The 15,886-nt window shown below is 30.4% G+C and overlaps 9 protein-coding genes across 9 annotated transcripts, besides 2 other annotated features; 5 read left to right on the top strand and 4 right to left on the bottom strand.

The window, feature by feature from the left end:
- Positions 1–191: 191 nt before the first annotated feature.
- On the top strand, positions 192–2,120 carry CMU_013370 (ubiquitin-activating enzyme, putative; the record flags this gene model as incomplete). Its single annotated transcript, XM_002140975.1, has 1 exon — positions 192–2,120. One exon carries the CDS (start codon positions 192–194, stop codon positions 2,118–2,120), a length of 1,929 nt encoding a protein of 642 aa, XP_002141011.1.
- A 19-nt stretch (positions 2,121–2,139) lies between these two features.
- Positions 2,140–2,688, bottom strand: CMU_013360 (uncharacterized protein; the record flags this gene model as incomplete). The annotated part of the gene is made up of 1 exon (XM_002140974.1): positions 2,140–2,688. The coding sequence occupies one exon, from the start codon at positions 2,686–2,688 to the stop codon at positions 2,140–2,142; it is 549 nt and encodes a 182-aa protein (XP_002141010.1).
- A 125-nt stretch (positions 2,689–2,813) lies between these two features.
- Positions 2,814–2,877: a sequence feature (AT_rich).
- Positions 2,878–2,879: 2 nt separating this feature from the next.
- CMU_013350 (RNA recognition motif. family protein) lies at positions 2,880–4,208 on the top strand (the record flags this gene model as incomplete). Its single annotated transcript, XM_002140973.1, has 1 exon — positions 2,880–4,208. One exon carries the CDS (start codon positions 2,880–2,882, stop codon positions 4,206–4,208), a length of 1,329 nt encoding a protein of 442 aa, XP_002141009.1.
- A 129-nt stretch (positions 4,209–4,337) lies between these two features.
- On the bottom strand, positions 4,338–5,321 carry CMU_013340 (uncharacterized protein; the record flags this gene model as incomplete). Its single annotated transcript, XM_002140972.1, has 1 exon — positions 4,338–5,321. One exon carries the CDS (start codon positions 5,319–5,321, stop codon positions 4,338–4,340), a length of 984 nt encoding a protein of 327 aa, XP_002141008.1.
- A 582-nt stretch (positions 5,322–5,903) lies between these two features.
- Positions 5,904–7,550, top strand: CMU_013330 (PCI domain-containing protein; the record flags this gene model as incomplete). Its single annotated transcript, XM_002140971.1, has 1 exon — positions 5,904–7,550. One exon carries the CDS (start codon positions 5,904–5,906, stop codon positions 7,548–7,550), a length of 1,647 nt encoding a protein of 548 aa, XP_002141007.1.
- A 961-nt stretch (positions 7,551–8,511) lies between these two features.
- On the top strand, positions 8,512–11,046 carry CMU_013320 (tRNA pseudouridine synthase D family protein; the record flags this gene model as incomplete). Its single annotated transcript, XM_002140970.1, has 1 exon — positions 8,512–11,046. The coding sequence occupies one exon, from the start codon at positions 8,512–8,514 to the stop codon at positions 11,044–11,046; it is 2,535 nt and encodes an 844-aa protein (XP_002141006.1).
- Positions 11,047–11,130: 84 nt separating this feature from the next.
- On the bottom strand, positions 11,131–12,933 carry CMU_013310 (CorA-like Mg2+ transporter domain-containing protein; the record flags this gene model as incomplete). Its single annotated transcript, XM_002140969.1, has 1 exon — positions 11,131–12,933. One exon carries the CDS (start codon positions 12,931–12,933, stop codon positions 11,131–11,133), a length of 1,803 nt encoding a protein of 600 aa, XP_002141005.1.
- A 268-nt stretch (positions 12,934–13,201) lies between these two features.
- Positions 13,202–14,437, bottom strand: CMU_013300 (uncharacterized protein; the record flags this gene model as incomplete). The annotated part of the gene is made up of 1 exon (XM_002140968.1): positions 13,202–14,437. One exon carries the CDS (start codon positions 14,435–14,437, stop codon positions 13,202–13,204), a length of 1,236 nt encoding a protein of 411 aa, XP_002141004.1.
- Positions 14,438–14,980: 543 nt separating this feature from the next.
- Positions 14,981–15,010: a sequence feature (AT_rich).
- Positions 15,011–15,370: 360 nt separating this feature from the next.
- CMU_013290 (uncharacterized protein) lies at positions 15,371–15,886 on the top strand (the record flags this gene model as incomplete). Its single annotated transcript, XM_002140967.1, has 1 exon — positions 15,371–15,886. One exon carries the CDS (start codon positions 15,371–15,373, stop codon positions 15,884–15,886), a length of 516 nt encoding a protein of 171 aa, XP_002141003.1.

Below are 15,886 nucleotides of genomic sequence, written 5' to 3'. Positions count from 1 at the left end.
TTTTCTTTAAAGTGTCAATCTATACAGTCTTATTAGCCTATTTAAGCAAGTCACACTCATACTTTTGATGTTTTAGCGCTGAGATAGTCTGCAAGGTTTTGCAATTTCAAATGATTACCTTTGCTTTTGAAAATTCAATAAGCAAATAACTAATCAGAAATCAGTCGAAATTTCTCGTAATAACTATCTTAATGGGAGAATTTGATAACGTAAAAAGTATAGTTGGGAATGATATATTTTCTTTAATTCCAACTTACCCTATTTTAGTTGTAGGAGGAGGAGGAATAGGATGCGAAGTAATTAAGTGTCTAGCACTATGTGGTTTTTTAAATATTACTATAATAGATTTAGATACAATAGATATCAGTAACTTAAATCGTCAATTTTTGTTTAGGAGAAAACATGTCGGGAAATCAAAATCTATAGTTGTTGCTAATGAAGGAAATGAAATAAGCAAAAATTGCAGATATAAAAGTAATGATGAGAGTAAGATAAATATAATTGGATTGGTAGGAAATATTAAAGATTACAATGCCGATTTCTTTAGCCAATTTAAAGTGGTTCTTAATGCTTTGGATAATGTGGATGCTAGGCGATATGTTAACAGACTGTGTTTAAGCAGCGGAGTAAAACTAATAGATGCTGGAAGTGCGGGATATAATGGTCAAGTACATCCAATAATACCTAGAGAAACTACCTGCTACGAATGCAGACCACCTCCTGTACCAAAGTCGTATGCTGTATGTACAATAAGATCTACTCCTGAAAAGCCTGAACACTGCATTACTTGGTCAAAATATTTGTTTGAGTTAGCATTTGGATTAAGAACTAAAACTAGAACTAACTCAGAAAATTTATTGAATGATATGGCTGCACATATTCAATTTCCATTGGATGAGGAGGTTTCAGAGATTAAAATTCGTAGATATGCTGAAAAAATATTTAATTATCTATTTCACGATGAGATCGTGAAGTCTTGTGAAAACAAGCAGTTATGGGAGGAAAAAAAAAGAGAACTACCAAAACCTTTGCATTGGAATGCTGAAATGATTTTTGGGGAGAGATGGAAAGAAAATTTAAATGAGAAGACTCAATGCAAATTTGCTGATAATACAGTTATTCCATCTCAAAGAGTTTTAAGCATATTTGAATATGCTAAGATGTTTTATCACAGTATAGAGAAGCTTTTGAGTGAAAAATATGATGAAATTGGAACTAGTTCAATGGAATTTGATAAAGATAATGAAGTTTGCATGGAGTTTGTGACTGCTAGCTGTAATTTAAGATGTTACAATTTTAATATCCCATTGCAGTCTTATTGGACTTGTCAATCAATAGCTGGTTCAATTATTCCAGCAGTAGCTTCAACAAATGCTATTGTTGCAGGTGTCCAAGTTCTACAATTGCTCATGTTAATGAGTAGAGATTTAACAATAAAGAAAGAAAATTTAATAGAAAATAATATAGGAAATAAATCAAATTATGGTAAATCCAGATTTGTATGGATTAAAAACAATCCCATGGGGAGGTATTTATTATGTCCAGAAGAACTGGAACAAAGTTCATCAAGGTGTTTAGCCTGCTCTCAACAACTTGTTACTGTGACAATTCGGAGTTTTTCTAAGTGGACTTTGCAACAATTTGTGAAAGATATATTATCCAGACATTTAGGTTTAATTGATCCCTTTATTGAATTTGATCAAAAGTGTATTTGGGATCCTGATGAAATGGAGCAAGGTAAATTCTTGCAAACAAGTGGGCAGAAGACTTTGCAGGAGTGGAAGTTTATGAATGGAAAAATTTTAACTGTAACAGACTATTCACAAGGAGAATTTCAGTGTGATGTACTAGTTCAAATTGATGAGTTATTATCTGACATGTCAAATACTGAAGTATTTCTGAATAATACAGCCGATGAACCCTACAAAATAGTTATAGGAAGTCTAAAAAGTGCAGATCGAAATAAACTACTCAATGATATAGAAGGCAGTGAGAGTGATATTGATGAAATCGCTATTAATACAATTAATCAATCACATAAGAGACAAAAAATTGATGAGACTGATAATGAGTTAAGTATAAGACAAGTCAGGCAAAAGATTGATCAAAACAGTACATAGTAACTAGTGTCTGATATCTTTAACAATGACTATTTGTACTATTTGAGCTATAAGTTAATTTTGGTGGATATATTGGTAAAAAACTAGGTATATGTTTAGGTATAGAATCTGTAAACTCATATAATTCTATATCAATAAGATGGTTAGATTGTGATTCAGTTTCATTCTTATTGTTTATCACAGATTCCCAAGCTGGCTCAGTATCACTTTGTAAAGTAGGATGGAGAGACTTGATATATGGAGGGAATTTTCCGGGAAATTCACCTACTTTCTTAATATCGTTAACATCTTTGTTAAATATCGCATCATAGCGTTTCCAATCAAAATGTTCAAGTGCCTTCTGTATATCTACTATATTTGTTTCAGTCCTCCCTGCTACTTGACTGTACTGACTTGCAGTATTAGCTAATATTTCAATATACCTAAGCATGATATCAAGTGCATCTTCTATCACACTAAAGTTATCTGGTCTAGTATCCATTTTATACATTATCCAGCCGATATTTTTGAGAAGAATATTGTTTGTATATTCACTGTTTGAAGTGCTATTAACCCAATTTGAGTACATATTGTGTATTTAGAAAAAAAAAAGGGGCTCTACTAAGTAGAATCATAAATAAATCAGACGCACTGGCGCTCCAGCATAAGTACCTCCAGTTACCCAGTCTAAAGTGGTATATATGTTATCTTGACTTTAAAAAAATATAATATGAATAATTAAAATAAATATTAAGTAATTAAATAGTTATTTATTATAGTATGTCTGAAGCTTTGAATGACGTCACTATAAAAAGAAGGAGGAGAATTAGATGGGATCAAGGGGATCCCTCTGGAGATCCAATAAATCGAACTGTTATAGTTGAGAAGGTCCCAATGTTGTTCAACTCTCAAACATTATCTACATTCTTGTGTGGTGCTATATGTGCTTTACAAGGTAAGCCCGCTGATAGTTTAAACACGTTTATCTCATCAATTAAAGAAATTACATGTGAAGATGCTCAATTAACTGTAAATGACAATAATAGTACAATACACAATATATATTCTTCAAATGCAGGAAGTAAAAGTGGGGGTTCTTCATTTAACCATGGGATTAGTAGAACTTTTCGTGTAGAGCTTCAAACTATCATTTACACATTACTTTGTCTTAAACTAAATGGAATTCCAATTGGTACATCTTCAAGTAAACTTATATGTAGAAGACCCAAAGAATATATCCCTCCACCAGAAGGTGATCCTATTAACACATTTCAGATAGTACTAGATAAACCTGAATCAAAACAAATTTCAACCGAAAAGTGTATTTTAAAAGATTTGCCAATAGACATTAGTGAAGAATCTCTTCGTAAACAATTAGAAACTATTGGACCAATAAAGACGTTGGTAGTTATATATGATCCAATAACGGGAGTACCAAAAGGAGTTGGTAGCTTTGAATTCGAAGATAGCTTAAACTGCAACAAGGCTGTTGAGAAGTTTCATGGAAGACCTATAGAGGGTACCAAAAATGGAGTATGGAATATTCAACTCAGTAGTGGAATCTTAGCTAAGTCAAATAATAATGTAAGTCTTAACTCAACAAGTCTACCAATATCCTCCACAACACCTTCGAATCAAGCTTCCGTTATATCCTTTATCACACCAAGAGAATACAAACCAGTTACAAGTTTAACTAAAAGTATGTCATATAAACTTTTAAGCAGCCCAATAATTGGACTAATTCTTTGTGCTTCAAAAAAAGTTGGAGAAACTCCAAGTAAGGTCGTACAACTCTTAAATATAATTCAGCCTGAAGAATTACTAGATGATCAAGAATATCATTCAATATTAGATTCTGTAAAAACTGAGGCAGAGAAATTTGGTACTATTTTAGAGATCTTCAGCCCACGGCCTAAAAGTAGAGAAAACTTATACTGTAATGGAGCTGGGAAAATTTTTATATATTTTGCAGACATAACAAGTGCTAGAAGAGCTCAATACCAGCTAAATGGAAGGATATTTGATCATGTTAAAACTGTCTGTGCATCATTTTTTCCTCTAGAAAAGTATCTTAATCGTGAATATTCCATAGTTAACTACACAATATAAACTTATTGGACTTATATTAAATACAGTAAATATATTATTGATTTATTATTAGCAATCTGAATAGTGATGTTTAAACTACATCATATAATTTATAGAACTTTTAAAGATAATCCAAAGTTTCACTATAACTTATATTTTTTCTGTTTGAGCATTCCAATTGGATGTTGGTTGAATAAGTGGCATAGTAGCTGCAAGAGCAAATTGACTTGGTTCATTATTATGTATGCCAGTATTAAAGACTCCTGAAGTAAACCCAAGTCCTCTTGCTGATATAGTCAATGTTGGAGGAGATCTCTTTTGCCAAAATGACACCAATACAATTATAGATGGCAACAATTCAGTAGCTAGAAACAAACAAGTATCACCCAAAGGAGAATTGTCAATAATTTGTAAATTTACCGGTAAACCAGTAATATGATAGACTGCTTGCATTATAGATAAAGATCCGCGACAAATAAGTAGTAATGGGCAAAATACTGTCAAGAATAATACCCGTTGAATGACATTATATCTGAGAACTGTTCCACTTGAAGTACGTCTCGATAAATGAGAAGTTACTTTCCATCCAAAATAAAGAAGTGATATTGATACTAATATATATAATATTCCAATTAGAAATAAAGCATATGGGATAAAAGTTAGTAAGTGGTTAAGGACCAAAAAAAGTATTGCAGTAACTATATATAGCATATATACTATGATGTTTGTAACTACAAAAAAAAAAACCATATATGGAGTATTTATGAGAATAGCTGTATAATATACATGTGCCCAAAATAATATTACTACAGAGTAAGATGAAAGATGTAGCAGGCATGGAAATGTCCTTAATAAGCAGAATGACCACATTTCCAAATCAGTGTTTTTATAGGATATACTACTATATCCAGCTATTGGAAACCATGTTACATCCAAAATAAATATAGAAAGTGTTCTTGTAATATTTGCAATTAAGCATAGCAATATAAAACATGTTCTTGAACGATGTGATATTGAAGGAACATTAATTAATTGTATATCATGATAGTAACTGGATCTCATCTTCATAGCTTGCTGCATAATTACTGCATCCAAAATAAGGAATAAGATTATATCTACTGTATAAAGCCACATTGCAACTTTTTAATGTACATATACAAAATCTAAATATACTAACTTCTGAATATTGGTATATACTACCTCTAATTTTTCCTTGCAATGAACTTTAGATTTGAGATAGCTTGTCTAAGATGTGGCACTACAGAGGGCTTTTCAAAAGGTCTATTCTTTAGAGGCACACACAAAAATTAATAACTAATGCAATCTCCTTCAGGTTTTGAAAGCTCTTATTTTTTTCTGCATCTGAAGTTGCATATATTACTTTAAGGGTATCGGATGTTTGTGTTTCCAGAGAATCCCGCGTAATCTATGGAATTCCTAATCTCATGGTGAAATTTCATTTCTTTGGATTTATGCACTAACTTCTATATTTGGTTAGCTAGATTATACTGCTTTATGAGTATATTAAAATTAGTATTACTACTTATTTACTAAAGTTTACTTGTTAAAGTGAAAGTCAAGGTTGCAACTCCTTCCAAAAAAAAGAAAAGAGATAACCGCTACATTTAGGCGGGCTGTCTCATATTAGGACCTAGAATATTTAGTAACTAAAAAACTCCTAACTTCAGCTTGATTATAGGAGTTTTGACAAATAAGATGGCAGATATATATAAAGATGGATATACTGAGAATTATGACAATATCAACTTAATTTCACCATATATGGACTCTAAGATGCTACTTTACATTGTCAAGTGGCTCAAAGGGAGAAATATATATTACGAGAAGTCTGTACTATCGATGGAGGTGCAAATCTTAAAGACTACCCATTTGTATGATGAGATGAGGAAGTTGGATTCAGTAGATCTAGCTGAAACACTTGCAAAGGAGATAGAGAACACTGAAACAATGGAATCTTTGGCGCAGTCATTAAAAGCATTTATAACAACATTGAAGAGATGGAAAGACATACATGATGAATCTAGCCGAAGTTTAAAGCGTAAATCTTTGACTGAGCTTCAACAGTGGTACATCAGTAGCTGTAATAATGAGAATATAGAGTTTGAGGAAGTAATTATGAGCAATTCTGTTGGTGCATCAAATATTTCGACAAATCAGTCTATTTTTCCACCCAATCCAATTCAACAGCTATTAAGATTATCTAGATTATATTATTTAAGTGGGAGGTATAAAGAGTCTCAGAATATGCTGGATATACTATTAAAGATCATACCTGAGTGTACAAACATAGAAATACCCTTAACTACTAGAATAGAGTGTTACTTTGGTTCAATAGCAAATGGTATAGTATCTAACTTGTCATTAGGTGAGAATACTATCCAGCCATCTATGTATTTAAACTATTTCCAATTAATAGATGATACACTATCAAGAGAATTTCACAAGATAAATCCAAAGCAGGTATATTTATATAAGAGTTGGTTAGTACACTGGGCTTTATTTCCACTATTCAATCAATATGTACGTGAATCTTCATTCAATACTGATAAAACTTTGGTAACTAGTAATTATACAAATAATTCTCATGGTATAATGGGATTAGGAAGTACAAATTCAAATATAGATACAAACTCAAATCCAAATAATCCAACTAACAATACATGGTGCCCATTTCTAGACTGGTTTGCATCTGAAAGAAATTTTCAAGTAGTTGCTATTATATGCCCTCATCTATTTAGATATTTGGCTTGCTTTGGAATTTTGATGAGACGTCATAAAGATGTCTTAGATAGTATTGTGAATACTCTGTCATTCCATAGAAATAGCTATAGAGATTCATTTACTGAATTACTACATAAACTATTAGTAGATTTTGACTTTGACTCTTCTCAAGAGATCCTTGTAAAGTGCAACTCAATAATGGAGAATGATTATTTTCTGTTCCCACTTCGTAATTTTATACAGGGTAATGCAAGATTACTAATATTTGAAATTTATTGTAGTATACACAAATCAATAGATTTGGATACTATTGCACATGAGTTAAATATGACAAATACAGAAACTGAGAGATGGATAGTAAATTTAATTAGAAATTTGCATCTCGATGGAAAATTGGACTATGAAAGGAATCGTGTTGAAATGATTGATAGAACTAGTAACGCATCTCAAGTTATTTCTGATAAGACAAGAAGTGTATTGTTTAGAAGCAATATGTTGGCTCAAAATATTGGTAATAATCCCTTATTTAATTCATCAATATCTAGCCAACAAAAAGGTAGTAAATCTAATGCAAGCTGGAGAGCGAATTTGAATAAACAAATAAATCGGTCTGAAAAATGAAGATACTGAAAATGACTACTAAATATTCCAACATTTCATACTTAAGAAACATACTAAAAAGTGGCCACTTATTATCCATTTTTAAGTTATACATAGCTAAAAGTAATACTTTAGACTGAAACTTCCGCTCCTTATAAACATTAATGAGCTACCTACTAAAAATCATTGGATTACAAAATATAATTCTTAAAAATACACATGATCTTGATTTTAATTCCTTTTAGTATTGAAGATGTATATTTAATTTACTACTAGACTATTCAATTCCTTTTAATATAAATCTAGTAATATACTAGATATAATTAGAACTTAAGAAAGTGTACTTCACTAATTTTAGTTCCTGTTAGTGCATGATGGTTTAATAAGAAATATTGCATTAAGTCATTACTTATTTGTCAGCATACTATTGTATAAATAGCTGTGCAGTCATTGAAAGTTGTATATTGCAATTCCTTACACATAATATTTGATATATATCATGATAATTTTAAGTCGATACTTCTAGTCAAGATATGATATAAACTATATCTAAGATTTACCTATATTTGATTATTGTGTATTCAGCCCTGAATCTTCGTTATATTCTCAGTAATTAGAAGGAAATTACTGATCAAATACTCTATTTAACTTCTCAAATGTAATAGTCGCCTGAATTCCCAATTAATCCTTAACTTGTAGCAAGTATTACCATCTGATTTTATATTGTATTCTTTAATATATGTGCAGTGTATTAATACAAAAATTAAGAATAATTTTAAAGAAAGTGTGAAGTTGGAATAAATAATATATAAACAACATATGTTCCGATAAACAAAGTTTTTAGAAGGATGGCATAGTAGATAGATTAAGTAATCAAAGTATAAATGACGCCAAGTATCACGCGCAACACGTTCTACATTGTTGAAAGATAGAATGCTTCTCTATATACTCTCAATAAGACTAAAAATTTCTTGTTTAGCAAATGTCACATATTGAAGATAGGAAAGATGACTATGGAATTCACGAATATATACGAGATACAAAGACTTCTATAAAAGGTAATATTAAGCGCTATTTTGAAGATTTTCATGTTTATGAGATGACATTGAATAATGAAATATGCCACTTAACAGAAATATGGGATAAGCACAAAATTTTAGAGGATTTTAAGCAACAAAATAAAATTCTGTCAGGAGAAGGAATACTAGATGGCCTAAGTTTTGAGCTTAGTGATAATTTGTATAATATTATGGAAGAAATTGGCATAACTAAAAGGAGTATAAAATGTATCATTGCATTTATAAATCTCCTTGGACTAATTAAAGAGCTTATCAAAAATGATGATATTACACCGAAGCTTCTAAAACTTGATTCTAAGGGAAAATTAGCTAGTATTTGTCAAGTTATAGTCCAGATGAAATGTAATCATATACAGACCTCTCACATTAAGAAGGAAATCAGCAATGTATTACTACATAATGACACTAACAAAGACAAAAATGATATACGACATACTATTCAGCAGTATAATGATGCTAAGGAGAGACGTAGGAAGTTTCATCATTTAATTAAAAAAGAATTTCCTTTTTTAATATCTCAGACAATTGAAACCTCAACTATTCAGATTTTAAAAGATACAAAACTAGCGAATATAAACCAGGTAGACGAAGAAGTCAGTTTCTTACTTAGGAAATTTGATATCTATTTATCTATGGATATATCAAATGAATTGCAACCTTTTATTAATAGTGAGAAATTTTACACAAGACTGCACGATGAACAAATTGGGGACAGTTCCAGTATAACTGCAGATCATGAATATTTTATACTGAAACCTTCAAATCACTATGTCTATTCTCTAAGAGGTTTGAATTTAAAAGATAAAACTCTGCAAGAGTCAGATATTATAAGCGATAATAACAATTTAGATACATTAGAAATAAATATAAATAAAAGAAGACGTCGTGATAGTTATATTGCAAAAATGTTTAGCAGGAAGAATAGTGATGAGAGATGGGATAGTTCAATCCCTGATTATATCCACTTCAATATATATAAAGAAAACAGAGATACAATGGATGTCATTAATATGCTATGTAAATGTCTGCAACGCAGCGATCAATCATTCGGAATTGCTGGACTAAAAGATAGACGAGGGATAACAGTACAAAGAGCCTCTGCATACAGAGTTACAAAAGAACAAATGATAAATGCAACACTTTCAAAAGCTTGGGATAGGAATGTACGCATATGTTCTATAATTCCAAGTTACAAACCAATCAAGATTGGTGACTTGGATGGGAATTTATTTCATGTGGTTATTAGAAATCTTTTTTTAGTTAACAATCTGAGTGAAAAGGCGGAAATAGAGGGTAATTTAAATGAAAGTAAATGTACTAAACTTACTTTTAACACGATTAAAATGTTGGTAGATAGTATAAAGTCTCAAGGATTTATAAATTATTATGGCTTGCAAAGATTTGGAACAAGTAAAATTCCAACATATAAAATTGGTATTGAGCTAGTTAAGAAAAATTGGGAAAGTGCATTTCAGCTTATTTTAGGCTATGACCTCCACAGTAAACAAGCTTCTAACGAAGGAAATGTGGAGTCTATGGAAATAATTGAGTACATAAAACGTGGAGATTTTCGCAAGTACTTGGAGCTTGCTAGTTCACATTTATACATAGAAAGGAATTTAGTTCTTAATCTGCAAAGAGAGATCAAAAAACAGGGGGAAAATAATGACAAAAAGGCACTAGTTAATAATAATTTAGATATATCACCAAATATATATAAACGATGTTTGGATCATATACCTAAAGGATCTTACTGGTTATATATTCATTCATTACAGTCATTGATATTTAATATAGTAGCAAGCGAAAGAATTAGGAAATTTGGTAAGAAACCTGTTGTTGGAGATTTAGTTATTAGTAAGTCCAACGACTCCGTGCAATTTGAAGATAATATGGATATTTCTATAAACTCTAAATATACTAATAATTCAATAATAGCGATTGAATATGAAACAGATTTGTCAAAGTACAATATTGAAGATATTGTACTTTCGCTTCCAGGAGATGAGATAATTTACCCTCCAAATCTATTTGAGTTTTATATTGAAATATGGCAGAAATACACAGGGATGAGTATTGGAAAAGATAATATTGGATTACCTGGTAGTTATCGTAATTTAGTTGTTATACCTAAATATGCAGATTTTATTGCTATCGAAAAAGTCCCTAATAATGAAGATCCAAAGTCAGATTTTTTTGTAGAATCAAAATTATTAAAAAGTGACCTTGATATACTTCTAGATAATAGAGGATATCAAAGTTGCACTGGATATAATAGAATTCATCCAATATGTCAATCAGGCATTAACGTAATTAATTCTGATGTAGGTGAATCAAATATTACAGCAGCAATATTTACATGTATACTTCCAAAGTCATCTTATGTAACAATGGCATTGCGTGAGCTTCTTGGTTGTATGCCAATTGAAAATAAATAAACTCAATCAAGTAGATTTTAGATGATTAGATTTTATTAAAAATTACTCAATTTTAAGTTATAACTTGTACTTTGCTAGGAAGTCCTATAAGTCAATCTTCCTGAATGTAGTTAACACAACAATTGCTCCAGCAGCACAAAGAGCTACTAAACCCCAAGTAATGAACCAAAATAGTGCAGGTCCCACCTCTTCCAAACCACTTCTCAGGTTCATACCAAAACAGTCGACGAAAAAACCGCAGAAACCCACTATAGTTGCAATTATAGATAAACCTAAGTCTGCTTTCATAATTGAATTCCTTAGTGAAGACATTTCTAGTGTTAGTACTTTTAAGGCATCTTCTAATGACTCACCAATAGATGCTATCTGCTGCAGCATCATTTCAACTTCCTGGGCATAGCATTCCAATACATTCTCTACCTCCTCATGATATGGTGTATTTTTTGGATATTGCCAATCTTCGGGTCTTGTCCAGTAATAAGAAATTTCTAATCTCTGCATATCTTCTTCATTTCCTAGCATTTCAGTAATTGCTTTCAATAACCCTTGTGCTAATTCTTCTATAGCATTAAGCCTCCTCCTTAGTTCTGATACTGCATTTAGTAATCGTCTAGTTTCACGATTTCTACTCTGAAAACTATCCAATATATATAATACTGAATCCCTAATAGGACGTACTTGTCTATTAATTATGTTACACGATTCAACCAAAATAGTTTCCAATACAAGACATTCAAATGGTGTTGAACTCGGAATATTTGCTAAGTGTTCCAATTTTCTTAATAGTGGAAAACCATCTTCAATTCCTGGAGGAATATATTGGTATCCAGACGAAGTAATAGTCTTGTCAGCAAAGCCATCTATAGGTGTATATTCAATTCCAAAATTGGGGAAAAAAGTTGAATAGCTATTACTTGAACCATTATTACATGGTATATTAATTGAATTGTCATAATTTGTATCATTGTACATATCAATTTGTCTTTGATGTTGGGAATTAGGTGAACCAATCACATCAGTAGTAGGAGACAGAACAGTAGAATTTACAGTAATAGTCCCATCTATATCTTGACCAGATAATGGATATCTCGATGGAGTTGTTTGTAGTTGAGATTTCATAAAGTCATTACTTTTTCTGTTAAAAATACCTGAATTATTTGAATTGTTGATGTTTATACTAGAACTCGGATACTCTAGTGGTGATCTTAAGTATCCAGAGTCTATTAAAAGAACTTTTTGATGCAGTATTATGACTCGGAAATGAGGGACATTGACTAGTATACAATTTTTACGAACTTCTATTGAAGGTCTCTGACAACTACCAATACTTACAACTTGCCTCAAATCACGCAATTTCAGAGCTCCTGGAACAGTATCTTGTAATACACACTCCTTATTATATGAATGTACCAATCTTAGTAGTTCTCCTGTTTGTAGTAGTAGACAACGTCTATATCCACGCCCTATCTCAAATGTAATATACTTTCTTGTCTTTGCTTGTAAAGCCTCTAAGAATTCTCTACTTCCACCAATCTTAACATGATCACTACTATTTATTTGATGCCTTTTATGGATATTAGATAACATCTTAATATTTTGTGATTCATTACTCCCATAAAGCAATGGTCCAGTCTCTTCTCCATCGTTACCCAAGGAGTGCATTCCACCCAACCTTCTATTTCCATGAAATTGGTCGACTACACGATCTAAAAAGTCTGCATTATTTCTATCACTACTATTGGAGTTTTGACTTCCTGATTCTTCTGAATCGTAGGTTCTATCATCAAACATTTCCATACTACCCTCTACTACTATCTCATCTACGTCTTTATCAGTCAAAATTGGTACTTGCGCTTGCTTATTATCTCTACTAAAGCTACTCTGCATATCCCTTGTAATTATAAACAATAAAATCCATCTATCTTGAGGAAGTATATCTATTTTGTATGTCAACAGCTCTTGTCAATTATGGATTTAATAAAGGCGCTTACATCTGTGGTACTGTTGAAAAGTACCAATGAAAATGCCTAGTTAATAGCATTTGTTTCATCCTATTTTCGAATATTCTTATATAGAATATATCTAAAACTTTTATTCTGAAATACATATTTAATTTTATATAGTGAGTAATCTTAGAAACTTTTGAAATTATATCTCAATAGTAAGCCCAATATAATTCCTCATCATGATCAATAGAATTAGTGAGTTCTTGTATAACTTCTTCTTTTGAATTATATCCAAACATTATTTGAATATAATCTAATGAGTGTAAACCCAAACAAGATTTCTTGAACTCATTTAGAGAGGGATTCTCTGATTTTGACTTATTATTAAATATAATAGGATATTCATGTATCCTCTTTATCTTCTGCTTTAATATACCTTCAATAATGAATAGATGAATATCTTTTACTTCCATATTTTCTAGATTTTCTGAAAATTTCTGTTGGAAAGTACGTACACAGCCATTTCTTTTATGATTATTAAAAAGATTTGAGCATTCATTAGAAAGAGAAATATACAAGTTTTCAGTATTATCATATTCCTTATTGTCATATCCAATATATCTATACATATTATCTAAAGAAAACATGTCTATAATCCCAATCAGTCCATAATAAATTAAGTATTCCAAACATAAAATAACATTATCAAATGGTAGGAGTGATAATTTTGCAATTTCATAGCTGGTATTTTTACCATTTATATATGGAATTATTTGCATGAGTGATATATCAATTCCTGGTAGATTAATATTTATTAAATGTTTATAAAGTGGAACAGGAACATCTATTAATTGCACTTTGCATTTATATGATGGGTTTCTAACATAAAATGAGAGGGTTTCATTTTTACTTATATCTATGCATACCTTGTGATATCTATTTAATTGAATCCGACATTCTTGCAAGATATGTGACAAATCTTTAGCATTTATTTGCAATTTCAGTTTTCCACTAATATTTCTAGTCTCGCTATCATTTATTCCAGTACAGTAAGAGTAAACAGTGCCAGAATCTTCTTCTAACTGTTTAAAAGCATATCCCAATATTTTGGCAATATGCCTACTGAATAGTTCGAGTTGTATAGAATTTATATTGTTGACTACTATGCAAACTGTGAACTGAAAGCTATTACGTAGATATTTATTATCTTGTATTACAATAGGCATACCTACAACTCTCCATTTACCTCCTATTACGAAAGAAATAACAGATCCAGAAAAGTGAGCATCAGGTACCATATATCTTGTTATTAAAGAAAAGTATAATGCTTGATTTGCTCCAAATATTTCTACTGGGTCTTTACATAATACAATTGGACCCAGCTCTCCATCAAATTTACAAAATAATATACCCTCAATATTTGGCCATTCCCAATGTATCCTCATTATTTTAGTATCTAGAATAAATTAGAAAAAAACTCCTACTTTTAGAATGTTCGCGCAGATCATATTTAGTTTGAAATTCATAAGATTTCGTTTATATTAACTATAAGTAAACTTAAATCTTATACTAATACATTTGAAATTTGTACACTTTACTATGACCACGACCACTTTTAGTTCAAATTTCATAATTCATTAATTTAGATTTCTATATGTTAAGCCTCAAATACAACAAGATAGATATATTTGCTTTTATAATAAGTTTGGACTTTGTTTGTAATTATTCCCTACTAAAGGACATTTATGTTTCAATAAACTTAAACTTTATCAACACTTAGTTACTTTTCATTGTTGAATTGCTTCTAGTTACAGTGTCAAACGAAATCTTCATAATTATGAAATATAATAAATTATAGAAGCTTATCTATATTTATCAGAACCTACTTATTTTTCCAGTATTTCAACTTTATTTAGTTATTTATAACCATATTTACAAACTAGCTTATGTAAGTATACTATAATGTAGATTTCCCACTTAATTTTTGCTTATTTTAATTTTATTATTAACAAAATTATCTCTGAAAAAGTAGATAATTTTCTAATGAAGATTTTGAAATATCGACAAATTTACATCATATAAGAATAAGAAAAATAATATAGCATACAAGTATTAAGAAAGTTAGAGAGAACTAGAGATTATCATAATAATTAGAATTGTAAGTACAAGTATATATGTACCTATGACTATAGAAAATATACTACAGTTATTTAATACTAACAATAATAATATTGTTAAGGTTACTTTATAATGAGACTAAGAGTATAAACTAGAAGAAAAATATTCGTACCTAAGTTCAGTTTTAACATTTACCCGCTTAAAATTTATTAGGATATTGGTGTCATTATTTGACAAGAAAACTTTTTAATAATATAAAAATGGTCTCATTTGTATGTGGAAATTGTCAAGATGTTATAAAGAAGAACAAAGTAAACTCTCATTGTATTAATAATTGTCCAGATGCATGGGAATTTACATGTGTAGATTGTAGTAAGACTTTTGAAGGTTTTGATTACCAAACTCATAATCAATGTATTACTGAAAAGGAGAAATATTGGGGACAATTTACTAATGAAAAAAGTCAAAAAGTATATGACACTATGAATACGGAGGTAAAAAAAACAGAAGAGAGTAAAGGATCAAATAAAGAAGCAGTAATAGATAAAACAGGGGAACCGAACGAATGGTTACAAATTATTAATGTAATTCTAAAAGAAAAGGGTCAACTAGAATGGAAGAAATTAAGAGATATTGTAGTGAAGAAATATTGCAGAAAGAGAAAAATAAGCTCTATAACAAAAGCTAAAAGAAGCAAACTTAATTGGGAATGCTTGGCTTCAATTCCTATAAGTTATACAAGTAAAAGTCACAATATGATTACTTATCAATGTTAA

This window comes from Cryptosporidium muris, genomic scaffold (assembly GCF_000006515.1).
Source record: "Cryptosporidium muris RN66 scf_1106632373475 genomic scaffold, whole genome shotgun sequence".
In the NCBI taxonomy this organism is placed as follows: Eukaryota; Apicomplexa; class Conoidasida; order Eucoccidiorida; family Cryptosporidiidae; genus Cryptosporidium; species Cryptosporidium muris.
The sequence above is the reverse complement of the archived record's forward strand: the minus strand, read 5'-3'. Positions and strand labels throughout refer to the sequence as shown.